The 24,706-nt window shown below is 36.3% G+C and overlaps 1 protein-coding gene across 3 annotated transcripts in view; it reads left to right on the top strand.

The window, feature by feature from the left end:
* ATAD2 (ATPase family AAA domain containing 2) overlaps positions 1 to 23,882 on the top strand; it is a 69,140-nt gene extending 45,258 nt beyond the window's left edge. For 2 of the 3 annotated variants that reach the window (XM_025922493.2, XM_086695641.1), the window contains exons 14-28: positions 468 to 627; positions 1,603 to 1,693; positions 2,351 to 2,665; positions 3,061 to 3,193; positions 3,536 to 3,722; positions 4,701 to 4,886; positions 11,723 to 11,858; positions 12,873 to 13,069; positions 13,617 to 13,776; positions 16,450 to 16,572; positions 16,698 to 16,841; positions 19,154 to 19,549; positions 21,150 to 21,283; positions 22,133 to 22,261; positions 22,994 to 23,882. In XM_025922493.2, coding sequence (XP_025778278.1) covers positions 468 to 627; positions 1,603 to 1,693; positions 2,351 to 2,665; positions 3,061 to 3,193; positions 3,536 to 3,722; positions 4,701 to 4,886; positions 11,723 to 11,858; positions 12,873 to 13,069; positions 13,617 to 13,776; positions 16,450 to 16,572; positions 16,698 to 16,841; positions 19,154 to 19,549; positions 21,150 to 21,283; positions 22,133 to 22,261; positions 22,994 to 23,038 — 2,536 coding nt within the window. In that variant the 3' untranslated portion in view covers positions 23,039 to 23,882. The remainder of the gene's footprint in view (positions 1 to 467; positions 628 to 1,602; positions 1,694 to 2,350; positions 2,666 to 3,060; positions 3,194 to 3,535; positions 3,723 to 4,700; positions 4,887 to 11,722; positions 11,859 to 12,872; positions 13,070 to 13,616; positions 13,777 to 16,449; positions 16,573 to 16,697; positions 16,842 to 19,153; positions 19,550 to 21,149; positions 21,284 to 22,132; positions 22,262 to 22,993) is intronic. The other variant, XM_086695640.1, reaches the window with a different exon arrangement.
* Positions 23,883 to 24,706: the final 824 nt, after the last annotated feature.

A 24,706-nucleotide genomic window follows, 5' to 3' on the forward strand; every position in this document is an offset into this window, starting at 1 on the left:
TTATTAAAAAGGGGTGATGAAGATGTGGAGATTGTTTTACTATTCTCTCTCCATAATTAAAATGTAATTAAAGTTCTTTTTCTTTCAATGCTTTATGTATATTCTATTTTATTTGGGCATTCTTTGTTGATAATGTATATACAATGGACCACTTTTTAGATACAGTTTATCTAGTATTTTTTTTTTGAAGTATCCTTTTTGAGGAACTCTTAAGTTCCTATGTGAAGTTACGCTTTATGAAATGTCTTCCATTAGTGGCATTCTAAAAACCATTTATGTTTTTCATTGATTTTAACCTCTACATGCCATTTAGTATGTTATTTTACAAGGTTTTTAAATCTGTGGGAAGTAATGGCATGCTCTGAGAATATGTGTTCACATGTTTAATGTATTAGGTCTTAGCACAAGAAGGAATAATATATTCAGCATCATATGTTTAATCTCTTGTCGTTTATTTTTACATTTAGTTCCATTGTTTCCACCTTGCTAGCTCTTATGGATGGATTGGACAGCAGAGGAGAAATTGTGGTCATTGGTGCTACCAACAGACTGGATTCTATCGATCCTGCTTTGCGAAGGCCTGGTCGCTTTGACAGAGAATTCCTTTTCAGCCTACCTGACAAAGATGTAGGAATTTAACATTATTCAGAATTTGACAGACTATGTTGCTCTTATCATAGGAAATCTTGGCACAGTGAAAATTTGAAGTTTGAGTTTTGTATGTTCTGAAGCAAAGTCAAATGTGATTAACATCCAAAGAGGTAATGTATGTATTCTTAGGGAGGTTTTATTTTATTTAAAGAAAAGAATATGGATTTTTTAAATTTTTTTTTCTAATTAAAATAATGCCCCCCTAAATGTACTTTTACATTTTTCTCAATTTGAGCATAGCCTTTGAATGTTACCATATGACTTTATTTTGCTTCAGAGCATGTAGCCTAATAATGAACAGTTAATCCTTAGTCAATTTATTAGCCTTGACTTTTGCATGGACACTACCATACAATCCTACCTAGTTGTTTTAAAGCCACTTAATCTCTTGAGAACCAAGGAGGAAAACATGAGTAGTGCTGTCAGTACTATTAAACAATTCTTTTTTTTTTTTTTTTCAACGTTTATTTATTTTTAGGACAGAGAGAGACAGAGCACGAACGGGGGAGGGGCAGAGAGAGAGGGAGACACAGAATCAGAAACAGGCTCCAGGCTCTGAGCCATCAGCCCAGAGCCCAATGCGGGGCTCGAACTCACGGACCACGAGATCGTGACCTGGCTGAAGTCGGACGCTTAACCGACTGCGCCACCCAGGCGCCCCTTAAACAATTCTTAATATAGACCAGAATGAACAATAGTTCCATCATTATTAATTTTTCTCATTCACATTTATGATGCCTGTAACTTAAGCAACTTAAGAAGTACGAATCTTCTTTAACATAAATTCTTTAAATGCTTACAAGTGCATCTTTTTCTTTTTACTTTTACTGTTTTTTGTTATAGTAGGTATTGATTTCTTTATGATTTTTAGATAAAACTGTTTTAAATTGAAATTATTCAAATCTGAATAGCGCTTTATTATAAAAAAATTAAAATTGTTCTTATTTACAGGCTCGAAAAGAAATTCTTAAGATTCATACAAGAGATTGGAATCCTAAACCACTGGACATATTTCTAGAAGAACTAGCAGAAAACTGTGTTGGTAAACATTGCTTTAGGCATTAAAAGATAAAATGCATGCATTTCAGAAATTAAGTTGTAGTCTTGGGCAAGGTTATGTTTAAAGCAATACAGATTTTGTTTGTTTCTGGTCTCTTATTTGTAGCATGCTTTCTTTAAAAATCCTGGATATTAAATAGAGATATTTGATGAATTGGCTATTGGGGAATTTGAGAGCAATGTTAGACAATAATAATAATAGCTATCTTTTGCTGTTTACATTTTCTAGTCATTCTGTTAAGCATTTTATATATGTTATTTCGAGAAATTCTCACATCAGTCTTGCAGGTAGCATTATCCCCAATTTACAGATGTAGAAATGGCTGAAAGAGCATAAATGATTCTCCAAAGATCATATGTGCAGTAAATGAAAAACTGGAGTTTGAACTTAGTCTGTCATTTTAAAACTCTTGTTCTTGACCGCTGTGCTCCATTTAGTGTTTGTACATTTCACTTGCAAAAGTTGATTGATTTGTTGATGGTTATTAACCGTTACAAGTTTACTGAGTGGATGAGAGATTTTATCCTTACTCTGAATATTTTACTATATTCTATGTTGAGTTTTAATTTTCTTTTAACCATAGTCATGCTCATAGGGTGATGATTTACTTTAAAACATTTTTTTGGTTGCCTTGGATAGGATACTGTGGTGCAGATATTAAGTCAATATGCTCTGAGGCCGCTTTATGTGCTCTGCGTCGACGCTACCCACAAATTTATACCACTAGTGAGAAACTACAGTTGGATCTCTCTTCAATTAACATCTCAGCTAAGGATTTTGAGGTAGCCATGCAAAAGATGATACCAGCTGCCCAAAGAGCTGTGACATCACCTGGGCAGGCATTATCCACTGTTGTGAAACCACTCCTACAAAGTACTGTTCACCAGATCTTAGAAGCCCTGCAGAGAGTATTTCCACATGCAGAAATCAGAACAAATAAAGCTTTAGACTCAGGTATGATACTTGATCGGCCATTTAATAATCAGGAAAACTAAATGTTTTATACATCCCAGAAATGTTTTATGGTTGGTTTTTTTGTGTGGCTTTTTTTGTTTGTTTGTTTGTGTTTTTTTTTTTTTTTTTTTTTTTTTTTAGAAAACAGCCTCTTGAAAGGAATTTAGTCCTGCCTTGCCTGGATGTTTGAAGGAAACTTACTTCAAAGATTGCCCTTAATTCTGTTTGAATTTGAAGTACATTTATATTTGTTATTCATATCTACACAAATGTTTTTGATTCTTAAATTTTGTTGTACATTTCATGGACATTGATTTGCTAACTAATGCATTACATAAACGTTTGCTTTTTGCAATCCAGAAAAGTTACTAATGTACAATTTTTTTGTTTTGTAGATATTTCTTGTCCTCTGCTAGAAAGTGACTTGGCATACAGTGATGATGATGTTCCATCCGTATATGAAAATGGGCTTTCTCAAAAATCCTTTAATAAGGCAAAAGAAAATTTTAATTTTCTTCATTTGAATAGGTATATTTCCCTTGCAAATGAATATATATAATTTCTTGTGTGTAAATTCCTAAAAACTAAAAGATGGTGGTTGAAAATATAAGAATGCTAACTGATCTTTTTTTAAGTTAAAATATCAAAAATTTTTTGGTATTACAGTTGTCACCATAATAGAAATTACACTGTATAAAGTAGTACTAAAATCTGTGGAGGTTGATATTTTCCAAAGACCACTTGAACTATACTGTTATAGATTGGCCAGCCATATAGTCAAAAATTTTGCCTTAAGAAAGTTAAAAGTTGGTAATTTAGGAGGAAAATTTTAACTTTTGCTTTTTCTAAAATACAGCTAATTTCTTTCAGAAATGCATGTTATCAACCTATGTCTTTTCGACCAAGAATATTGATAGTGGGAGAGCCAGGATTTGGGCAGGGTTCTCATTTGGCACCAGCTGTCATCCACGCTTTGGAAAAATTTGCAGTATATACCTTAGACATTCCTGTTCTTTTTGGAGTCAGCGCTACATCTCCTGAAGAAACGTGTGCCCAGGTAATTCATTATTGCCCAGACAAGTAAGCTGTAAGAGAAGCAGTCTTCCAGAGACACAGTCTAGAATTGCTTATCCGTTTTGAACTTTTTTTTTCTCTTTCTGATTTCTACCTCCAGGTTTATGAAATAGAACTATATGTAATTGCTTAGTCATTAAAGAGTATGGGTTTAAATCACATTTCTACCATTTAATATCTGTGTGACCTAGGAAAGTTATTAGATCTCTGCTTTGTTTCCCCCATTTGCAAAATGGAGATAATAATAGTATTTACCTTGTATGGCTGCTGTGAGGATTAAGTGGGTAGAGTATTTAAAACAGTGACTGCTGCATGGTAGGCACTCAGATATTCTGCCGCTTCTGTTTTTGCTATCTTTATATTAAAATTTTTCAAATTTAAGTTTTCTATTTTTGCATTTAACAGAAGTCTTCCAGATGTATTAAGCTGTTTTCTTCCTAATTGCTTAAAGCAGTTATGTTTTCCTAAAAATAAGACTTTTAATACTCTGATTTCTCTTCATATCGCATAAATCTTTTGCCTCTTACTAGAACTTTACAAGACTTTTACAAAACATTTAAAAATAAGACCGAAGGGGCGCCTGGGTGGCGCAGTCGGTTAAGCGTCCGACTTCAGCCAGGTCACGATCTCGCGGTCCGTGAGTTCGAGCCCTGCGTCGGGCTCTGGGCTGATGGCTCGGAGCCTGGAGCCTGTTTCCGATTCTGTGTCTCCCTCTCTCTCTGCCCCTCCCCCGTTCATGCTCTGTCTCTCTCTGTCCCAAAAAAATAAATAAACGTTAAAAAAAAAAATTAAAAAAAAAAAAAAAAAAAAAAATAAGACCGAAACGGGAAAGCATTTTAAAATCTTGAGGGTTTTATATAATAATTCTGGGAAGTTAAACATTGTTCCAGACCAATAAAAAGCGAGTATTACTAACATACTAACTCTTTAACTGAATATAATTTTTTTCCCTCTCTACTAGATGATTCGTGAAGCTAAGAGAACAGCACCAAGTATAGTATATGTTCCTCATATCCACTTGTGGTGGGAAATAGTTGGACCAACACTGAAAGCCACATTTATTACATTGTTACAGAATATTCCTTCATTTGCTCCAGTTTTACTACTTGCAACTTCTGACAAACCCCATTCTGCTCTGCCAGAAGAGGTAATTTGTAGAGGGGAAAGTCACTGTACATATGATATATGGGCTTGTTGGGAAGGATGGTGGGTGTATTTATATGTGTGTATAGTAAGGCTGCATTATAAATCTTTTTCTCTTCCAAAAACGGGGTTATATGATGCATGCTATTCTGCAACTTGCCATATATATGTGTATGTGTGTGTGTATACACACACACTTTTTTTTTTTAATACACAGTCTCATTCCTTTTAAAAGCAGCATGGCTTTTTCCATTGTCTTGATGTACCCAAATTTATCCAGATTCTTGTTCATAGGTATTTTGGTTGTTTTTTAGTTTTTGTTTCTATTGAACTGTTAGAGTGAGCGTCCTTGGGCTTTTTTTTTTTTTTTTTTTTTTTAATGTTTATTTTGAGAGAGAGAGTATAAGCAGGGGAGGGTCGGAGAGAGAAAATCCCAAGCAGGGACAAGTCTTGATCTCATGAACCATGAGATCATGACCTGAGCCAAAGTCAAGAGTCAGACACTTAAATGACTAAGCCACCCAGGTGCCCCTGAGCTTATTTTGTATGAGCATTACTATGTGGATTTTTCTAGCATCCATTCCTAAAAGTGGAATAACTGTAGCTTAGTTGAAGAGTATGCACATTTAGAATTTTTGTTTGTACCAAATTACTGTATTTTCAAGTTAGTGCCTGTTTAGACAACTACCATGGACAAAAGTTCATGCTTTTTCTGCCTGAAATACTCTTCTAGATATTTGCCTGGCGTGATCCTTTATTTTTCTCAGGTCTCTGCCCAGAGACCTCTGCCCACGTACAGATACGTGGCCTTCCCTGATCAGTTTCTCAATTATAGTGATCAGCTCCTCTGCCCATCACTCTCTTTTCCCTTACTGGATTTTGTTTTTATCACTGCTTGCCATTAAATATTTATGTTTGCCTCTCTGTCTCCTAGTGAAATGTAAAATACATGAAGAGACTTTTTTTTCCACCTTTCAATTCTCAGAGTACATAATAAGTATATTGTAGGCTTCTCTGGTTTGTTTTGTTTTTAATGACTGAATTTAATGAGTTTTCCATATCTTTGACAAAATTGGTTTGCATATTTTAGAACGTGAGTAGGAAGATAAATTCAAGTATTTTATCAAAGAGATATTTATTGAGTGCTTATTCTGTGTCAGGCATAGTTCTGGGTAATGGAGTATAGCATTGAAAAATACAAAAATTTCTCTATCTTCCTAGGGCTCACACACACCTTAGTTGAGAAAGTAAAAATAAATAGATAAAATGTATAATATTAACCTATTGCTATGGAGAAAAATTTAGCTAAGCAATGCCAAGAGAGTGTGGTAGGGTCACAGTGTTAAATAAATAGTCTTAAGTAAGGCCTAAGAAGATGACTTTTGAGCAAAGACCTGAAAAAGGTAAAATAGTAACCCATTTGGGGTACCTGAGGGACAAAGGTTCTTGGCAGAAGAAAAGCAAGTGCAAAGACCCTGAGGCAAAAGTGTGTTTGATGTGTTAGAAAAATAGCTTAAGAAGACCAGGGTGGCTAGAGCCAAGTGAGTGGAGAGCAGAGTAGAAGGAAATGAGATTGAGTTATCTGAGGACAAGAATGATGTCCCTGATGGCCCTGTTTTAATAGTTAATTGTGAGGTATTCAGCTGGAATTTGAGCAAGCTGGGAAACATATTAAGTGTATGTTATAGACTCTTAATAGCTTCTAGTTTAGTTAATTTAGTTCTGGACTCTTCCTTTATACTTGATCTTTTATGTGGATATTCCACTTTTGGTGAAACACTTTCTTTACTATTCAGTTTGTTAGCTCTGATTCCTAAAAAATCAACTTATTTTGAGAGGCTTCCATTTCTTTATCTGTTTTCTGAGTGCTATCTAGAACCTGTCAAGTCTGTTTTCATCATGACAACTCTTTGTGTATTCGAATGCTCTATTATGTTTATTTGCATCTCCCCACTCTGACTCAAACTTCTTCACACTAAACATTTCTTCTGTGATAACAGTATATTCCTTAGGGTTGTTAATACAGTAGAAGTTTATTTCTCACTCGCTTAACTATACTGTGCAGGTGACTACATTCAGGTCTTAGCCTCCTCCCATGTAGTCATTCCAGACATTTAGGCTAAGAGAACTTTCTCAGTTTCATCACGTGACTTTGCAGCCTGCTTTTACTCCACCCCACTGAAAGGAGTGGCCCATTTATGTGCCTGGTTTGAAAGATATGTATCATTTTCTCTCCCATTCCATTGGCTGAACCTCACATGGCTGTACCTAACAGCAAGGGAGACTAGGAAGTATGACAGAGCAGTGTGCCTGAGAAGAAGAGGACATGGGCCTGATAATAGGCTCTGCCACACATCACATATTTTTGGTTTCTTCAGAATTCTGACACTCTCCTGAATGTCTTTATATTCCCTTTGAAAAGCTGTACCCAGAATGAAGTACTCTAGCAGTGTTCTGCTTAACAAAGTAAAGAAGAATTACTATTTAGTAGCCACATTATACCATTGGCTTATTGTACTCACTGTCAGTTAAAACATTGTTAATCATTTTGAAATTTGAGAGATAATTTTATACTCTTGATAACAAGACAAAATAGCTGAGCATTCTTTTTTTTTTTTTTTTTTTTTTTCAACGTTTATTTATTTTTGGGACAGAGAGAGACAGAGCATGAACGGGGGAGGGGCAGACAGAGAGGGAGACACAGAATCGGAAACAGGCTCCAGGCTCTGAGCCATCAGCCCAGAGCCCGATGCGGGGCTCGAACTCACGGACCGCGAGATCGTGACCTGGCTGAAGTCGGACGCTTAACCGACTGCGCCACCCAGGCGCCCCAGCTGAGCATTCTTAATATGGATGTAGGGAGGTTGAAAATCTGCAGTCCGTTTAATCTGAGATAACTTTGTCAAGAATGTGGGAATTCTGCACTTAAAGATCTTTCTTTGAAGAATAGCTTCTCTGTTTTTTGGGGGTAATATTTCTTAAGCATATAATTGTAAACTGAGTAAAGCATCCCAGTATCACACTGCATGGTAGGGTGGAGTGGGCACAGGACCATGGATTGCTTATTTTAAAAAATGAATAATGTAATTTATATGGCTATAAATAAGCAAGTCCACTTTGAGCCTTATATAGTTTTTAGTGGTTCATTGATACTGTCTGTATAGCATTGGGCTATATAATAAATGAGAACACTGTGTACCATTTTTAGCTACATTGGAGCTTGTCCATCTCAGAATTGTAGTCAGAGTACCTATATCCATGAGCACTAGTGAACCCTTAACAATTTAGCAGCATGGGAAAAATGAGAAAGAATGTTCTGAATAGATTAGCAACTTTCACGAACCCATGAAAGAGCAGTGGGGATTAGATTGATGAGGGTTACCACAGTTCAAAGCATGTGCATGAGAGGACTGCTTTCCAAGATGGGAATGGTTTCTAGCGCTGAGGCAATGCTGGAAAGGAATTGAAAGAGCCCTTGGACAACTTTGAGTTAATTAGTTTTCTTCACTTCTGGCCATACCAGGCAGAAGTCAGCAAAGCTGTTCATCCTCAGCTAGAGCAGTGAGGTTGGGCCCAAAGACTACTGTGTCAGAACAGTGACTATCTGTGGCTGATCAGGAGGAATGGGAAAACCCTGTGCTCAGAAAGCAAATTACAGGTAAATTTTATTTCTAGTATAGGCTAGCTTCTTCATATAATCACTGGGAGTAGAAGCTAGAATAGCTTGACAGCTATGGACAGTCAAGAATTCAAAGGCAGGCAAAGAGGAGCTTATAAATAAGCATTTGAGAAGGACAGCTCAATGAATAATCATATCCATGTATCACCAACAGACTGTTGTAGAAAAGAACCAAATGGAGATGTTATAAATGAAGTAACTCCCCGCACCCCCAAGTAAAAACTCTGTGAGGCTTTTGAAAAAGAGCAGACACAGATAAAGAGTGAATTAGCAAGATGGGAGATTGTGACACCGGGAATTCTTACCCTATCTGATACAAAAGGACAGAGATTTGAAAAATCAGGAAAAAAAGTTAGAATACAGGAGATCAATTCAGGTCTAACACCTGTTTAATGGGCTTTATGATAGGGAAGGGAAAGTAAATGTAGAAGAGAAAATGTAAGTACAGAGGAAAATTTTTAAATCTTCTGAGAGAAAAAATACTACTAGAAAGGACTAAAAATCAAATTGCTTCTACCTTCTCATTGGTAACACTAGCTACTAAGGAGACAACTGAGCTATAGTTTCAAAGTTTTGAAAGAAAATAATTTTAAACCTTAATTTCCTTCCCAACAAAGTTAGCATTTGAATGAGAGCAAAACAAAGATATTTTTGAATATGCAGTGCCTAAGAAACTATGACCAATGACTCAAACCCTTGATTGAAAGAATTATTAAAGGATTATTTCTCTTGGATTTTTATTTTGTGGAAGTGGCATATAAGAAGCAGTGAACAAAGAAAACAGTAAAACTTATTGTCACAAAATTGTGATAGAAAAAATTTTTTAAGGAATGTGAAACTAAATCTAAGTTGGTCTTAGTCTGAACTTGATAATGGCAAGAAGGATATAGCAATGGAGAATAAGGAAATAAAAGCACATTCAGATTTTTGTCTGACATCTAGATATTGATTAACCTTACAGTTTTCTAGAAAAAAGAAACTTAGGTATTTCTGTTAACAGTTATAACAATAAAAAATAGAAATACAGCATATAACTTACAAGCCATGAGAGAGGGGGAAAGGGTACAAATTCCAACAAAATAGGTGGATTCTAAAATTCAATAGAGAAGGAATAAGTGCTTGAATTTCCAAGAAAATGTTGAAAAACCAATGAGGAGCTTCTAAGACCATCAAATATTAAAGCATACCACAAAATTAAAAATTAAAACTGTGGAATTCGGGCCAGCATGGGCAAATTAATGTAATATAGTCCACTGGTAGACTCTTGTTTGCATAGTAATTTAGTAAATGAATTAACAAAAATAGAAACCTTTCATAAATGACGTTGGGACAACAGGAGGAAAGTTTCATATAACATACTAGGAACATTTTCATAAATATGGGAACGTGGAAGACCCTGCGAATCAGGTCATGCAAAAGCTATGAATGTAAACTTCTAGATGTCAAAGATACACAAAACAAAGTGCATAAGCATCGCACAAGGAATAAATATTATTCTCTAATAATACTGGAAAGGGTTGTGAGATTGGCTAGAAACATCCTTTGGGGATCTCTTTTGCCCTTTTTTTTGGCAGTAAAATATGCAGTGTACTTTGTCACTGAACTGTACACTAGTGCCTTTTAAGTGTGCAGTTCAGTGACAAAGTACATTGCATTAAGTACATTCACAGTGTTGTACAGCCATCACCAATATCCATTTCCAGAATGTTTTCATCATCCCAAACAGAAACTCTATACCCAGTAACCAGTTACTCCCCATATCCTCCTTTCCCAACCCCCCCCCCCAGTAACTTCTGTTATAATAACTTTCTGTCTCTATGAATTTACCTATTCTACATATCTGTGTAAGTGGAATAATATGGTATTTGTCCTTTTGTGACTGGCTTATTTCACTTAGCATGTTTTCAGATTTTATCCATGTTGTAGCGTGCATTAAAATTTCACTCCCTTTTGGGGCACCTGGGTGGCTCAGCCAGTTAAGTGTCCGACTTTGGCCCGAGTCATGATCTCTTGGTTTGTGGGTTCAAGCCTTGCGTCGGGCTCTCTCCTGACAGCTTAGAGCCTGGAGCCTGCTTCAGATTCTGTGTCTTCCTCTCTCTCTGCCCCTCTCCTGCTCATACTCTGTCTCTCAAAAATAAATAAACATTAAAAGAGATTTTTTAAATTTCACTCCTTTTTAAGGCTGAGTAATATGCCATTGTATTTATGTATCACATTTTTATCCATTCATCTGATGATGAACATTTGGATTGTCTCTACTTTTTGCCTACTATGAATAATCCCGCTATGATTATTGGTATACAAGGATCAGGTTGCATGGTGGTTTTTTTACCCCCAATTCTTCTGTACTGGATTATGTGGTAACTCCGTGTTTTCCACAATGGCTGCACCATTTTAACATTCATACCAGCACAGAGGTTCTAATTTCTCCACATCCTCACTAGCACTTGTTAATTTCTAGCCTTTATTATTTTTTTTTATTATTATTTGTAAGTACTCTCTACACCCAACATGGGGCTCAAACTCACAACCCCCAGATCAAGAGTTGCATACTCCACTGACTGAGCCAGCCAGGTCCCACTAGCCTTTTTTTTTTCAATTTTTTTAAAAATTCATTTGAGAGAGAGAAAGCGCACACATGCGCAGAGGAAGAGGGGAAGAGAGAATCCCAAACAGGTTCCGTGCTGTTAGCACAGAACCTGACATGGGACTCAAATTCACAAACTGAGATCGTGACCTGAGCCAAAATCAAGCGTCCACATGACACTGAACTGACTGAGCCACCCAGATACCCTATGCAAAGTTATAGCCTTTATTTTTACTGAACAACCACTCCTTCTCCTATCTCACTTTGGGTTGTGAAAGTGAATTAATTGATCTCAACAAAACCCTGGAAATAAAACATTGCCATGTCAGTTACCGTGTGAACTTCAGAGTCTTGAGTTTTAAAGAACATCCCATATTTTTTAGTTGCTAATCTGTGCATACACGATTTATATGTAACTCCAGCATTACGTAAAAGATCTGTGTTTTAAAAACATCTCTTTATTGCATAGTTCAGGTTATTAGAAATATGTGTATAATAACCTACTGTTGCATTGATTAATACATACACAGTATTGTGTATTCACATATATAATGCATGTATTTTCTCTTTTAAGGTGCAAGAATTATTTATCCGTGATTATGGAGAAATTTTTAATGTCCAGTTACCTGGTAAAGAAGAACGGACAAAATTTTTTGAAGATTTAATTCTAAAGCAAGCTGCTAAACCTCCTGTATCAAAAAAGAAAGCAGGTTAGTTTCTCTGTCAAAGTTTAATATATAATAATTCCAAGACAGTGGGAATAAAATATTAATAGCATCGTCATCTTCTAACACAAACTCAAAACCCCAGTCATTAGGTTGATACCTCTACTGCTTATAAATCTCTGTGCTTCCCATTAAAGTAGACTGAAGATCTTAAAGCATACGAGGCCTTTCTTTCCTAGTATACTCCCAGTCCATGTAGAATTGCAGCTGGAATTCATAGTAAAGCCCAGCCCATTTTCGGCACTTTCGTTCTCCCCTCCTTCCCCCACCTCCTTCTTTGCAAAGCACTCTAACTTTACACCACATGCAACATATTCCTGCCTTTTCTAATTCCATTCATTCTTTTGCTCCCTTTCAGTAATGCTTCTATCCCCATTTGCCTATCTCTGCCTAAGGACCCATTTGTCCTACTACTGTAACTCATTTTTCACTCCTTAACATATCTAGGCAAAATTAATTTTCTATCATTATGACCCACTGTACTTTTTTCATACTAATATCACATTACAGAGATGTGATAATTATCTGTTACTTACTCCTTTAGTAGATTGCCAGTTTATTAGGGCAGCACTCTCATACTCCTTTTTTAATCCTGAGTACTTGTACATATCTGTTTAAACAAAATTAAACTTGTTACATTTGAAACATAACACAATTTTTTATTACTTTAAAAATTAACTAGTAAAAAGCTTTTTTTTAGTAGAATATTCTTGTTCTGAAAATAATGCATTTTCAAAGTTTTAATAGCCTCATAAGTGATCTTAAAATGGAAAAGAGGTAATGACTTAGGAATTCGCATTCCAAATTATAAGTTACCAATTATTGTAGGAAGGGATGTAGGGATAGAGATTATGGTAACACTTTAGTGTTTCAAATCCTCTATTCCTGGGGTCTATAAGGAGGATAACCCCTGAAAGCCTGGCTACTGTGTGCACCAAATTATTTGTCGCCCTTGATATGATGAGAGAGTAGTAACTAAAATCTTCCATTCATGTGAAGTTTTGCAGGCCTTGGAGGTTCTCCCTGTGGCACCACCACCTGAGCCAAGACCTCTAACAGCAGAAGAAGTGAAACGACTAGAAGAACAAGAAGAAGATACATTTAGAGAACTGAGGATTTTCTTGAGAAATGTTACACATAGGCTTGCTATTGACAAGCGATTCAGAGTATTTACTAAACCTGTTGACCCTGATGAGGTATTGATTTAATCTTTGGATCAAATGTGTTCTAAACTATAATATTATTAGAGAATATTTGAATAGTTTATGTGGTTCCCTGTCTACACTCTGAACTTCTTTCCTTTGTGTGGAATATATGGAGTAGTGTCCTAAGCACATGGAGACTTAAGAACTATGTAACACATTTTTCTTTCCTCCAGAGAGTAGCCAGTGAACTTTGTGATTTAAGAATGACTTAATGCTACATGATATTATTGTAACCTACACGGTTTAGAATGAGCTGAAATAATAATAAACTGAATAGGTGAAATCTTAAGTTGACATTGAAGGATGGGTGGCATTCGGACAAGGAAAGAGGTATAAGATATTACTGGAGATATGGGTGCCCAAGAACAAGAGTAAATACAAAATAAAACCAGCTTTAAATAGAGTCAAAGGTTTAATATTAATATATTATCATTACTTCTTATAGATTTATTCTCTCACCCCTGTATTGCCTGGCAGAGCAACTAGGCTCCAGTGTTTTTATGTTCTGAGTTCATTTAGTGATTTGCTTGAATTTTAGGTTCCTGATTATGTCACTGTGATAAAGCAACCAATGGACCTTTCATCTGTAATCAGTAAAATTGATCTCCACAAGTATCTGACTGTGAAAGACTATTTGAGTGATATTGATCTGATCTGTAGTAATGCTTTAGAATACAATCCGGATAGGGATCCTGGAGGTAAGCATTAGTGGGTTTTTTCCCCAGGGAGGGGGCAGGAACAGGGGCTGCTAACATTTAGTGAGGGTTGACTGTATGCCAGGTAATATACTATAAACATTTTACATTCACAATGCCATTGAATACAGCATTATTCTCATTTTACAGTTGAGGAAAATGAAGTTAGGTTAGAAAACTTATTCAGGATCATACTGCCAGGAAGTGACAGAGGCAAAATTTGAATGCATGTTTCTTTGATGCCAAAATACCTGTATTTATTAACTGTTGTGTGATGTATCCTCTAAGGAGACACAGAATCACTAACAACCTCACTTCTTTTCATTTGTTTATCAGTGTTCTGTCTCGAAGTAGAAAATAAACACCCTGTAATAAAAAAGGTTCAAAAGAATTTTCTTAGTTTAGACCATTGCAGTTTTTATTACAAAAGTAATGTATAATACTTGCTAATAATTTTTTTTAAATTTTTTTACATTTATTTATTTTTACGTTTATTTATTTTTGAGACAGAGAGAGACAGAACATGAACAGGGGAAGGGCAGAGAGAGAGGGAGACACAGGATCTGAAACAGGCTCCAGGCTCTGAGCGGTCAGCACAGAGCCTGACGCGGGGCTCGAACTCATGGATCGTGAGATCATGACCTGAGCCGAAGTCGGACGCTTAACCGACCAAGCCACCCAGGCGCCCCTAACGTTTATTTATTTTTGAGACAGAGACAGCATGAATGGGGGAGGGTCAGAGAGAGAGAGGGAGACACAGAATCTGAAACAGGCTCCAGGGTCTGAGCTGTCAGCACAGAGCCCAATGTGGGGCTTAAACTCACAAACCACGAGATCATGACCTGAGCCGAAGTCGGACGCTTAACCAACTGAGCCACCCAGGCGCCCCTATATTTTTAAAACCAAGCCTCCTAGATTTATTATGGTGATCACTTCATAATATATATAAATATTGAATTACTGTGTTGTACACTTGAAACTAATATAATATTATAAGTTAACTACACTTCAATAAAAAATAAGTCGCCCATTTTCTCTCTCCAAAGGTGGACACTATTAAGTTTGGGGATAACTTTTTTAGATCTTTTCTATACATATACCCATTCTGTCCTCACCTACACAGGCAATTAAAAAATAAAATTTGTAAGGGCACCTGGCTGGCTTAGTCGGTAGAGCATGTGACTCTTGATCTGGGGATTGTGGGTTTGAGTCTCACATTGGGTGCAGAGATTACTTAAAAACAAAGTCTTTAAAAAATAAATAAAATTTATAAAATAAGGGAATTTTTAATGACACTTGTTCATATATGTAATATATCTATCTATGTATCTGATATAAACTTACTCATATCCAAAAATATTCTTTCTTAGGTGCTTCTTTTTCTTAGCTTCCTATTTTTCTTTTGTGGCTAGTGTCCTTTACCCTCAGTGGATAGTTTTGGTTTTTTTTTTAATAGTCCTGTTAACTCTCTCCCCAGTACATTGGCTTTCTGTTTTCTAATTGGAAGTGTTTATAAATTGGCCTGATTAGCACAGGGACCTACTGAGAGTTTGTTCAACAATTGAAAAGCTCTCTGTTCTTCCCCTCCCAGTCCTTACCCTCATCTTCCCTAGGCATTTCCCTGTAATTCAGAATTCTATAGGTAAACCCTGGGAAACAGGTTACCAACCTGAGAACACCTCTTAATTGTCGAAAGAAGGAAGCATTTACAGTGAAGGCTGAGGACTTTTTCTGTTTCATTGCAGTCATACTGCTGCTGCTGCTTCTGTCCATCATGACAATCTAAAATTACTTGAGACCAGTGGTGTTGAAACTTTAGCAGGCAATCAGTGTCTCCGAGAGGACTTGTTAAGATGCAGCTTGTAGGGCCCCATCTCCATGGTTTCTGATTCTGTAGATGTAGGGTAGGGCCTGAGAATTTACATTTCTGACAAGGTTCCAAGTGATGCTCATGCTACCATAGTTGGGGAATCAGTGCTTAGACTTTTGCCTGTGCCCGAATTAGAAATCCCCTGAGGAATCTTTCTGATACTATAGCTATTGCTGTCAGCTCTTAACCTGGGTGTGAATATTGCCTTATTGCCTTATGAGGGAATTGATCCAGGTGTTCAAGCAGTTTTACATTCAGTTATTACCTGCCGTCTGCCTCAAAGCATATTCCAGTTTTTAGTGCTTGGACTCTGAGTTTAGGGGGCTTTTCCAGTGTTTCCTGTATAGGGTTGCTATTTAATTGTCTTTCTGTTTAGTTTCTCTGTCAATGCAGTAACATCGTCTCTATATCTTCTAAAATTCTTTTACATCCCTGGCTCACTAATGATACAGCCTTCCTTGCTGTTTTTGTTGTTGTCCTGTTGTTATATAGTCTTGCTGTTGATTGATTCTTCTATTTTTTTCTGATATTTCACAGGGAGCTAGATAGGACAGAGCAATAAAATTGTTTGGGGTTAGTCTGCTGAATTAAATCTGACATCCAGAACATTAGATTAACAGCAAAACAGAACAATACAATTCCAGTAACTTTTAGTCTTCCTGGTAAAAGTAAAAAAGGAATTTTGATTTTCTTTTCTTTTTCTCCCCCCCCCCGCCCCCCCAAAATTTTAGCCCAACATGTTGAGTTTATTTTTGGGAAATTATTAAAAAGAAATTTTAAAATTATATTCTTTGTTCATTTCTCAGATCGTCTAATTAGACATAGAGCCTGTGCTTTAAGAGATACTGCCTATGCAATAATTAAAGAAGAACTTGATGAAGACTTTGAGCAGCTTTGTGAAGAAATTCAGGAATCTAGAAAGAAGAGAGGTAGGAAAATGATTTGGCATCAGAAAAAGATGCTTCTCATTTAGTGTATTGAGTTCTTTTAATTAATCCTTCGTGTAATTTTGAGATCTGGACATTTGACTTGCTATTCCATGTCTACTTATAAGGTTGTAGCTCCTCCAAATATGCCCCATCTTACTATCATGTGATGCCAAAGCAAAATTCCACCTCTGTTGGTGATAAAAGATCAGAATCAGAGCAGAATGATAAACTAAAGACACCCAGTACTCCTGTGGCTTGCAGTACTCCTGGTAAGTGCACTTGGGTAATTTTTACTTATGAAACTAGCCTTTATTCTCTACTGATGCCATTTACTTTCTCTTTAGTTTTCTCTATTTATATTAATGTGATGAATTACCTTGATTTTGTTAGTATTAAGGCAACTTTGCATTGTTGAAATACATCCAGGTTTATAGTGATATACCGCTTGTAGTCCCAGTTCACCTTCATCTAATTGCAGGATTGACTGATTTGAAATTGAATTTCATTTCTGTAAATTCCAGTTTGTGTCCCTTTCCTCCTTATTCTTAGGGTATAACTCCACCAGGCACTAATCCAAAGCCTATGGGTTTTCCCAGGGCCTCCCTTCCTTGGAAGGCTCTTATTAATTCTAGTTTTTGTTCTTTGAGCCCCATAAATGTCTGACTCTCCTCAGATCTTAGATTCTCAGTTATTCGTTTGTTCTCCCAGATTCTGGTGCCATAATTCCTCAGTGCCTTGTTAGATCTCAGATGCTTTTAAACAAAATTTTTAAAACTGTGTGTGTGTGTGTGTGTGTGTGTGTGTGTGTGTGTGTGTGTGTGTGTGTGTTTTGCAGGAGTTGGGATGTTCCCTTTTTGTATTGCCGGTTAGTCTATCCTGGGGTAAGTGAGTTGAGATAGAGTAACCCCTTCTTTTGTAAAAATGTGAGGAGGCAGCTGGGAAAAAGAGGATGAGAAAGGCACACCAGCAAGAGAGCTGACCTACCAGAATGCTCTTGGTCAAATGAGTGTGTGTGTGTGTGTGTGTGTGTGTGTGTGTGTGTAAATTGAGGATGTGGAAAATGTCTTCTTTAAAACAACCCATTCTTAGCTATATACCCATCAGGAATGCATACATTATGTTCACCAAAATACATGTATAAGAATGTTCATGGAACTAGTATTCATAATAATCCAACACTGGGAGCAATCCAGATGTCCATCAACAATAGAATGGGGGTGTGCCTGGGTGGCTCAGTCCTTTGAGCGGCCTGGCTGACTCTTGATTTCAGCTCAGGTCATGATCTCTTGGTTTGCGGGTTGGAGCCCCACATTGGGCTCTGTGCTGACAGTGTGGAGCCTGCTTGGGCGCTCGCTCTCTCTCTCTCTCTCTCTCTCTCTCTCTCTCTCTCTCTCTCTCTCCCTCTCCTCTCTCTCTGCCCCTTCCCCGCTTGCACTCTCTTTCAAAATAAATAAACATTTAAAATATATATAAAAAATAAATACTAAAAAAGCCACAATAGAATGGGAAATATCAATTATTGTACAACAGTGAGAATGACTAAACTTGAAGTGTGTGCCACAGTATGGATGCATCTCCCAAGCATAATAATATTTCAGTGTAGGTATCCTGCCTCTAGCCCAGACAGAATGTTTAATCTCTGTATATCTTTAGTTTCTTCAGCTGTAAAATGATGTTGATAATGGTCGCAAACCTGATCAGGTTAAAGTGGAATTTCAGTGAGTCAGTACACACATAAAGAGCTTGGAAGGTATTACTCAGCAATCAAAAAGAATGAAATCTTGCCATTTGCAACAACATGGATGGAACTGGAGGGTATTATGCTAAGCGAAATAAGTTCGAGAAAGACAATCTTATGATTTCACTCATATGTGGAATTTAAGAAACAAAACAGATGAACACAGGGGAAGAGAAGGAAAAATAAGATAAAAACAGCAAGGGAGGCAAACCATAAAAGACTCTTAAATACAGAGAACAAACTGAGGGTTGCTGGAGGGGTGTTGGTAGGGGGATGGGTTAAATGGGCAATGGGGATTAAGGAGGGCCCTTGTTGGGATGAGCACTGGGTGTTCTAGATAAGTGATGAATCATTAAATTCTGCTCCTGAAACCATTACTATACTATGTGTTAACTAACTTGGATTTAAATTTAAAACAAAACAAAAAAAAAAAAAAAAAACCAGCTTGGAAGAGTTCCCACTATATGGTAGGCACTATAAGTATAGGCTATTTTTAGTCTTGCCCTCCCTTCCTCCAGTTCATTCTTCATACTCCTCCCACAATGATTTTTGTAATACAGTCATTGGACAATTCATATAATTGACCTTCTTAAAGTTATTCAAGATTTTAAAAAAATTATTCAGGGTAAAATCCAAACTCCTTAGGGTGACAGGTGATTGCCCTCTTTTGGCCTTCTTACAGTGCTCTCTACCTTTGTTTCTGTGTTCCAATCATACAAGACTGTAGTGGCTTCTCAAGCTCTCTACCCTCTTATATAAATCAGGAGGTATTTTTTCCCCACTTACTTGGACTTTAGAAAATTGCTGAATGTTCTTCTATTCTTTTCTTTAAATTCTTTGAAGCTCAGTTGAAGAGGAAAATCCGCAAAAAGTCAAAGTGGTACTTAGGCACCATAACAAAACGAAGGAGGATTTCACAGGTGAAAGATGAGAGCCAAAATGTCACAGATGACAAGATTGAGAGTGATACAGAGGAAAATCAAGACACAAGTGTAGACCACAATGAGACTGGAAACACAGGAGAGTCCTCAGTGGAAGAAAATGAGAAACAGCAAAATGCCTCTGAAAGCAAAATAGAATTGGGGAATAATAACTCAAGTATTTGTGATATTGAGCATGAACTTGAAGAATCTGGGAAAACTATAGCATGCACAGAATTGAGGAAAGATAAAATTGTTTGCAACGGAGATGCTTCTGGCTCTCAGATAATAGATATTTCTGATGAAAATGAAGCTAAAGGTAAGGCTTTCTCAAGCTACTTACTAATTATAATTTTAAAAGATGTTTCACTCAAAGTTCTTAAATGACTGATTACCATTTCAGTTTATTCCTTTTCCTTTTCTTTCAGACTGCAGGTGTTAATTAGAAACAAATTAGCATTAACTTTACTTGCTATTTAGCTTGTAAATCACTGCTAAAACTATAGTGTGGCATCATATAGACCTGGAATTGAACCCCTAGTCCACTACTTAGTAGTTTGTGACCTTGGGCAAGGTCTTGTCCTATCAGTCTCAGTTTTCTCATCGGCAAAATTGGGGTGGATGGTAGTCAGGTAATGAAATACTTTGAGACTTGAATAAAAGAATTCATCTAAAGCATGTAGCAAAGTACTTGGCTACACAGTTTTTAAAAACTGGCAGGATACCCTCTTCTTTTTAAGCAAGAGAAGCAGTTTTCTGTGATCCTAGCTGAGTGGTGTAGAACATCACTCACCCCCATCATTCCTCTGCTTCTCTTAAAGGTTAAGTCCAAGATTATTTCTACTTATTGTAATGATCCTGCTCCCAAAGTTATTCATTTAGAATTGTCTTCTGTCTGAATCTTCTTGGATCTTTAGCAGTAGATTTGTTTGGGTTTTGGAAAAGCCAAACGTTATTTAGTCTTAAAAAGCAAAAAGAGGGGTAACAGAGTCAAAATTTATTTTGGTCAAAAACAAGTATTGATAATGTTAATGAGACTTTTTTTTCCCAGTGGCTTATAGGCTGTAGGGAAACCTTTTATCAAGCAATTCCTTGAAATGAGTTCTAGTGTGTTTGAGTAACCATAGCATAATGGACTAGGATATAGCCTTTCCAGTGTGGATATTTTAGGTGTTAGTCCTCTGGCTATATGAGGCAGTATGTTTTATGTGGATTCAGAGTTTTCTTTTTCTTTTATCATCTTTTTAAAAAGGATACTATTTAATGGGGTACAGGTACTTGTTTACATATCAGCAGATTTGGGTTCTTGTCCTAGCTCTTAACAACAATTAGGTATGTTGACCTTAGAAAAGTCTCTTCACCTCTCTTGACCTCATTTTTCCTATCTATCAGTGACTAGGTTATTCTAGGTTGGAGATAGGCAAACTTTTTCTATAAAGAGACAGATAGTAAATAGCCATACAGCCTCTGTCACAACTAGTCCACTCTGTTAGAAAAGTAACATTGACATACATATGTAAAATGGGCATGGTTGTGTTCTAATAAGATTTTATTTATAGCCGTAGGGCAGATTAGGCCTATGGGTGGTAGTTGGCAATTCTTAGATTACTGAGGTCCCTTCCAGCTCTTAAAGTCTATGAATCTTGTATCTAAGTATAGAATAGTTCAACCTGTTGAGGATGCTTTGAAAAACTCAATTTGAGAAGTACTTCTCTCTCCCTTTTTTTTTTTTTTTTTTTTTTTTTTTTTTTTTTTTTTTTTGAGTGTGTAAGTGGCAGTATCTTAATTTTACAGTAAAGCGAATCAACCAGAATCAGTGTCTGTATTTAGTAAATATGTCCTGCTAGGTAATCTGCCTAATATTTACGTTAAGCATTATAATGTCTGTGAACCAAATAATAGTTCATTTTTCATCCTAGAAATGTGCATTCTGCGAATGACTCGAGCTAGACGTTCCCAAGTAGAGCAACAGCAACTCATCAGTGTTGAAAAGGCTTTGGCAATTCTTTCCCAGCCTACACCCTCACTTGTTGTGGACCAGGAGCGATTAAAAGTATGTAAATTGAAATCGTAATGCTTTCATTGTGCAGATTAGTAACATAAGCCACCAAAAATGACTTGTAATAGTATATTTTATCAATTTGGCAATAAATAATGACCTTTTATGAAAGGATGAACTTGGTATGGAATAACTTTCATAAAAGCAGTAGTTAGAGATGGCTAGTGTATTGATATTGTAGTTCTTAACATATTTGTCTGCATTATTGATCCTATACATTGTTTTTTATGGCCATCACCAGTGAGCATTTTAGTTGGTTTTTACTTAACTCTACTGGCATTTTTTTGGTTAACTGAGGGGTCATGGCATATTCTTGTAGGGCCAGACTTGAAGCATCACAGATATCCAGTGAGTCCATTCCAGTCATAAGAAAAAACATTGAGCAAATATGAAAAAGCCTTTTTATAAGAAAAAAAACTGAAGTAGTGAGGTAGTTCACCGTTCATGTGCTCTTTTTGTTGCACTTTATAAGGTACCTACAGTGCCATAAAATACCCTGCAAAAATGTTGCTTTTTTGCTTATTAATCTTTGAGATTTCTTTGACAGACTTTAGTTTGTCCGTAGAGATTTCTAGCTAAAGTTGCAATTGGACACCTCCTCAGCTACAGTTTTTAGGATGGGAGTTCCCCAGGGCAGAGACGACCAGGATTACAGAACGATGATGCTGAGTTAACTGTTGCTAACTGTCAGAGCCACTAGCAGTGTCACCACGTCTCACCAAATAGCTAGGTCTGCCCTCACTCTGGCTTATATGCTAAAAATTCCCCACATCTTCAAAAATATAGTATCTTGTCTCATGGAATTTATCTCTCATATATATAAACACTCGTGTTTTCTTTTAGAATCTTTTGAAGACTGTTGTTAAAAAAAGTCGAGAATACAATATTTTTCAGTTGGAGAATTTATATGCAGTAATCAGCCAATGTATTTATCAGCATCGCATGGACTATGACAAAACAGCACTTATTCAGGTAAACCAATCTATATAAGGAATTATAAGATGATAAGAATTTTTAAAGACCATTTTTTAATATGTGGATTATGGACTATTTCTAGACACAGCCAAGTTCTGTGCTTTTTGAAATCTAGCACTTCACTAGTTTGTGTTTCTTCAAAAAACATTGCAACTATTGTATTAGAAGACTATGAAAAATCTCTATTTTGTGTGTGTATTGATGAAGATATAAAGCTCTTTTAAAGATAAGACTTAAGATGGATCAATCTGTATGTCTTTACCTACTCTTTATAGTGAGCATTGGTACTAATTTTTAAAAATAGATATTGGATGATAATATACTATACACACTACTGGTACCTACTAATATAGCTACTAGTATATAATATACTCAGTAATTAGTATATCTACTAAGTATAACATGGTACCTAAATAGCATAATATGTATGTAACATTAGTACCTACAAAATATGAAATATTAATACCTAGAAATACAGTAGTGCCTTGATTATAACTATTTGAACTTAACATAAGACGAATGCATCTCAGACTCATTTCAAAGGGATTTAAATGAAGTCCCATTGGTGATATCAGTTTGTGTGATAGTCCTAAATACTGAACTAAATTTCTATTTTCACTATCATATATGGGTTAATAATATTCTTGAGGTTGTTGACAAAATAGATGTAATGTTTCTTTAACTTTTCATATTGAAAGTTACTATTTTTCCTTCTTACTCTTTATCTAGAAAATGGAGCAAGAGGTAGAAAACTTCAGTTGTTCCAGATCATGATGTCTTGGTATCAAATATTCTTTATATTCAGTTCCTATTTAATTCACCTTTGTTGTGTCCGTATAACTGGTGCGAGATGAAATCCTGCATCTTTAAGGAAAAGATTAAAATAGTAAATAAAAATATTTAAGCTTTCTTGGTATTTATGTACATGTGTAAGATAAATTACAGAGATAACTGATAAATATTGAAAGTTTGATTGAAAAAGGCACTGTAATAATAGTAATTCTGTAGCATATGAAGTGTGGCCAACTCTTAATAAAAGTAATTTTGATAACTAATGTTTTATGGCACTTAAGAGTAATTAGTGACATTGATATTTTTTGTTTTGAGCACTTTTAAGTTTCTTCCTTCCTAAAAATAGTTTCTTGTATCAGACTAGAAACTTAATCATTGTGTCTTTGCCATTCTTTTTTTTTTTTTTAATTCCCATCTCTCGTTTTCCTTTAGCTTTCTTTGCCCAGTTACTTAAAAGCCAGGATTCAAGTCATGATTTGTGGGAAGGTCCTTGAACAACTTCTGTACATGAATGTCAAAATTGATGCTTTTTAGATAAACATTTTTATAATTCTGATTTGGGTTAATAAAGATTTTAAATATTTTTGGTTTATTTTTATGATTATACACACAAATGTATTAATAATTACTTTGTTGAATATCTTTTTAATAGAACAAAAGTTTTATATTTGAAAACTCTTTATATCCTTCTAAGTTTGTGTTTAGGTTGTATTCTATAGATAGCTTTTATATACAATTATATAAAGATAAATATTATAAATTTTGTATTAATGATACCAAAAATACATTTCTTTCTTAAAGCAATAAAACTATTCACTACCATGCATATTCTTTTGTTTTGTTCTTTTAAAGAGACATTCTAGTTTGTAAAAATAGTTGGAAACTTCTTTAGAGGGGAATAGGAGATAATGATCTCATATGAGAGATTCTGAACTCTAAAACAGTTTCAGGGGCACCTGGGTGGTTCAGTTGGTTCAGCGTTCGACTCTTGATTTTGGCTCAGGTTATGATCTCATGGTTTGTGAGATCAAGCCTCGCATCAGGTTCTGCCCTGCCAGTGCAGACCGTGCTTGGGATATTGCAGACCCTCCTCCCTCTCTCCCACCCTCCCTCCCTCTTTCTCTCTCTCTCTCTTTCTCTCTCCCTCCCCCAGCTTGCACGCGGGCCCACACACACACACACGCACACACACACGCACGCACACACATATTCTTGCTCTCTTTCTCTCAAAATAAACATTTTTTAAAAGGGGGGTCGGTGGTGCCTGGGTGGCTCAGTCAGTTAAGCGTCCGGCTTTGGCTCAGGTCATGATCTCACAGTTTGGGAGTTCAAGCCCTGCATCGGGCTGTGCTGATAGCTCAGAGCCTGGAACCTGCTTCAGATTCTGTATCTCCCTCTCTTTCTGCCCCCGCACCCCCCGTTTATGCTCTGTTTTTCTCTCTCTCCCAAGAATAAATGACCATTTAAAAAAAAATTTTTTTTTTTTAACGTTTATTTATTTTTGAGACAGAGAGAGACAGAGCATGAACGGGGAAGGGTCAGAGAGAGAGGGAGACACAGAATCCGAAACAGGCTCCAGGCTCTGAGCTGTCAGCACAGAGCCCAACGCGGGGCTCGAACTCATGGACCGCGAGATTGTGACCTGAGCCG

The sequence above is a fragment of the Puma concolor genome, chromosome F2 (assembly GCF_028749965.1).
Source record: "Puma concolor isolate L17-30 chromosome F2, mPumCon1.1.hap2, whole genome shotgun sequence".
NCBI lineage: Eukaryota > Metazoa > Chordata > Mammalia > Carnivora > Felidae > Puma > Puma concolor.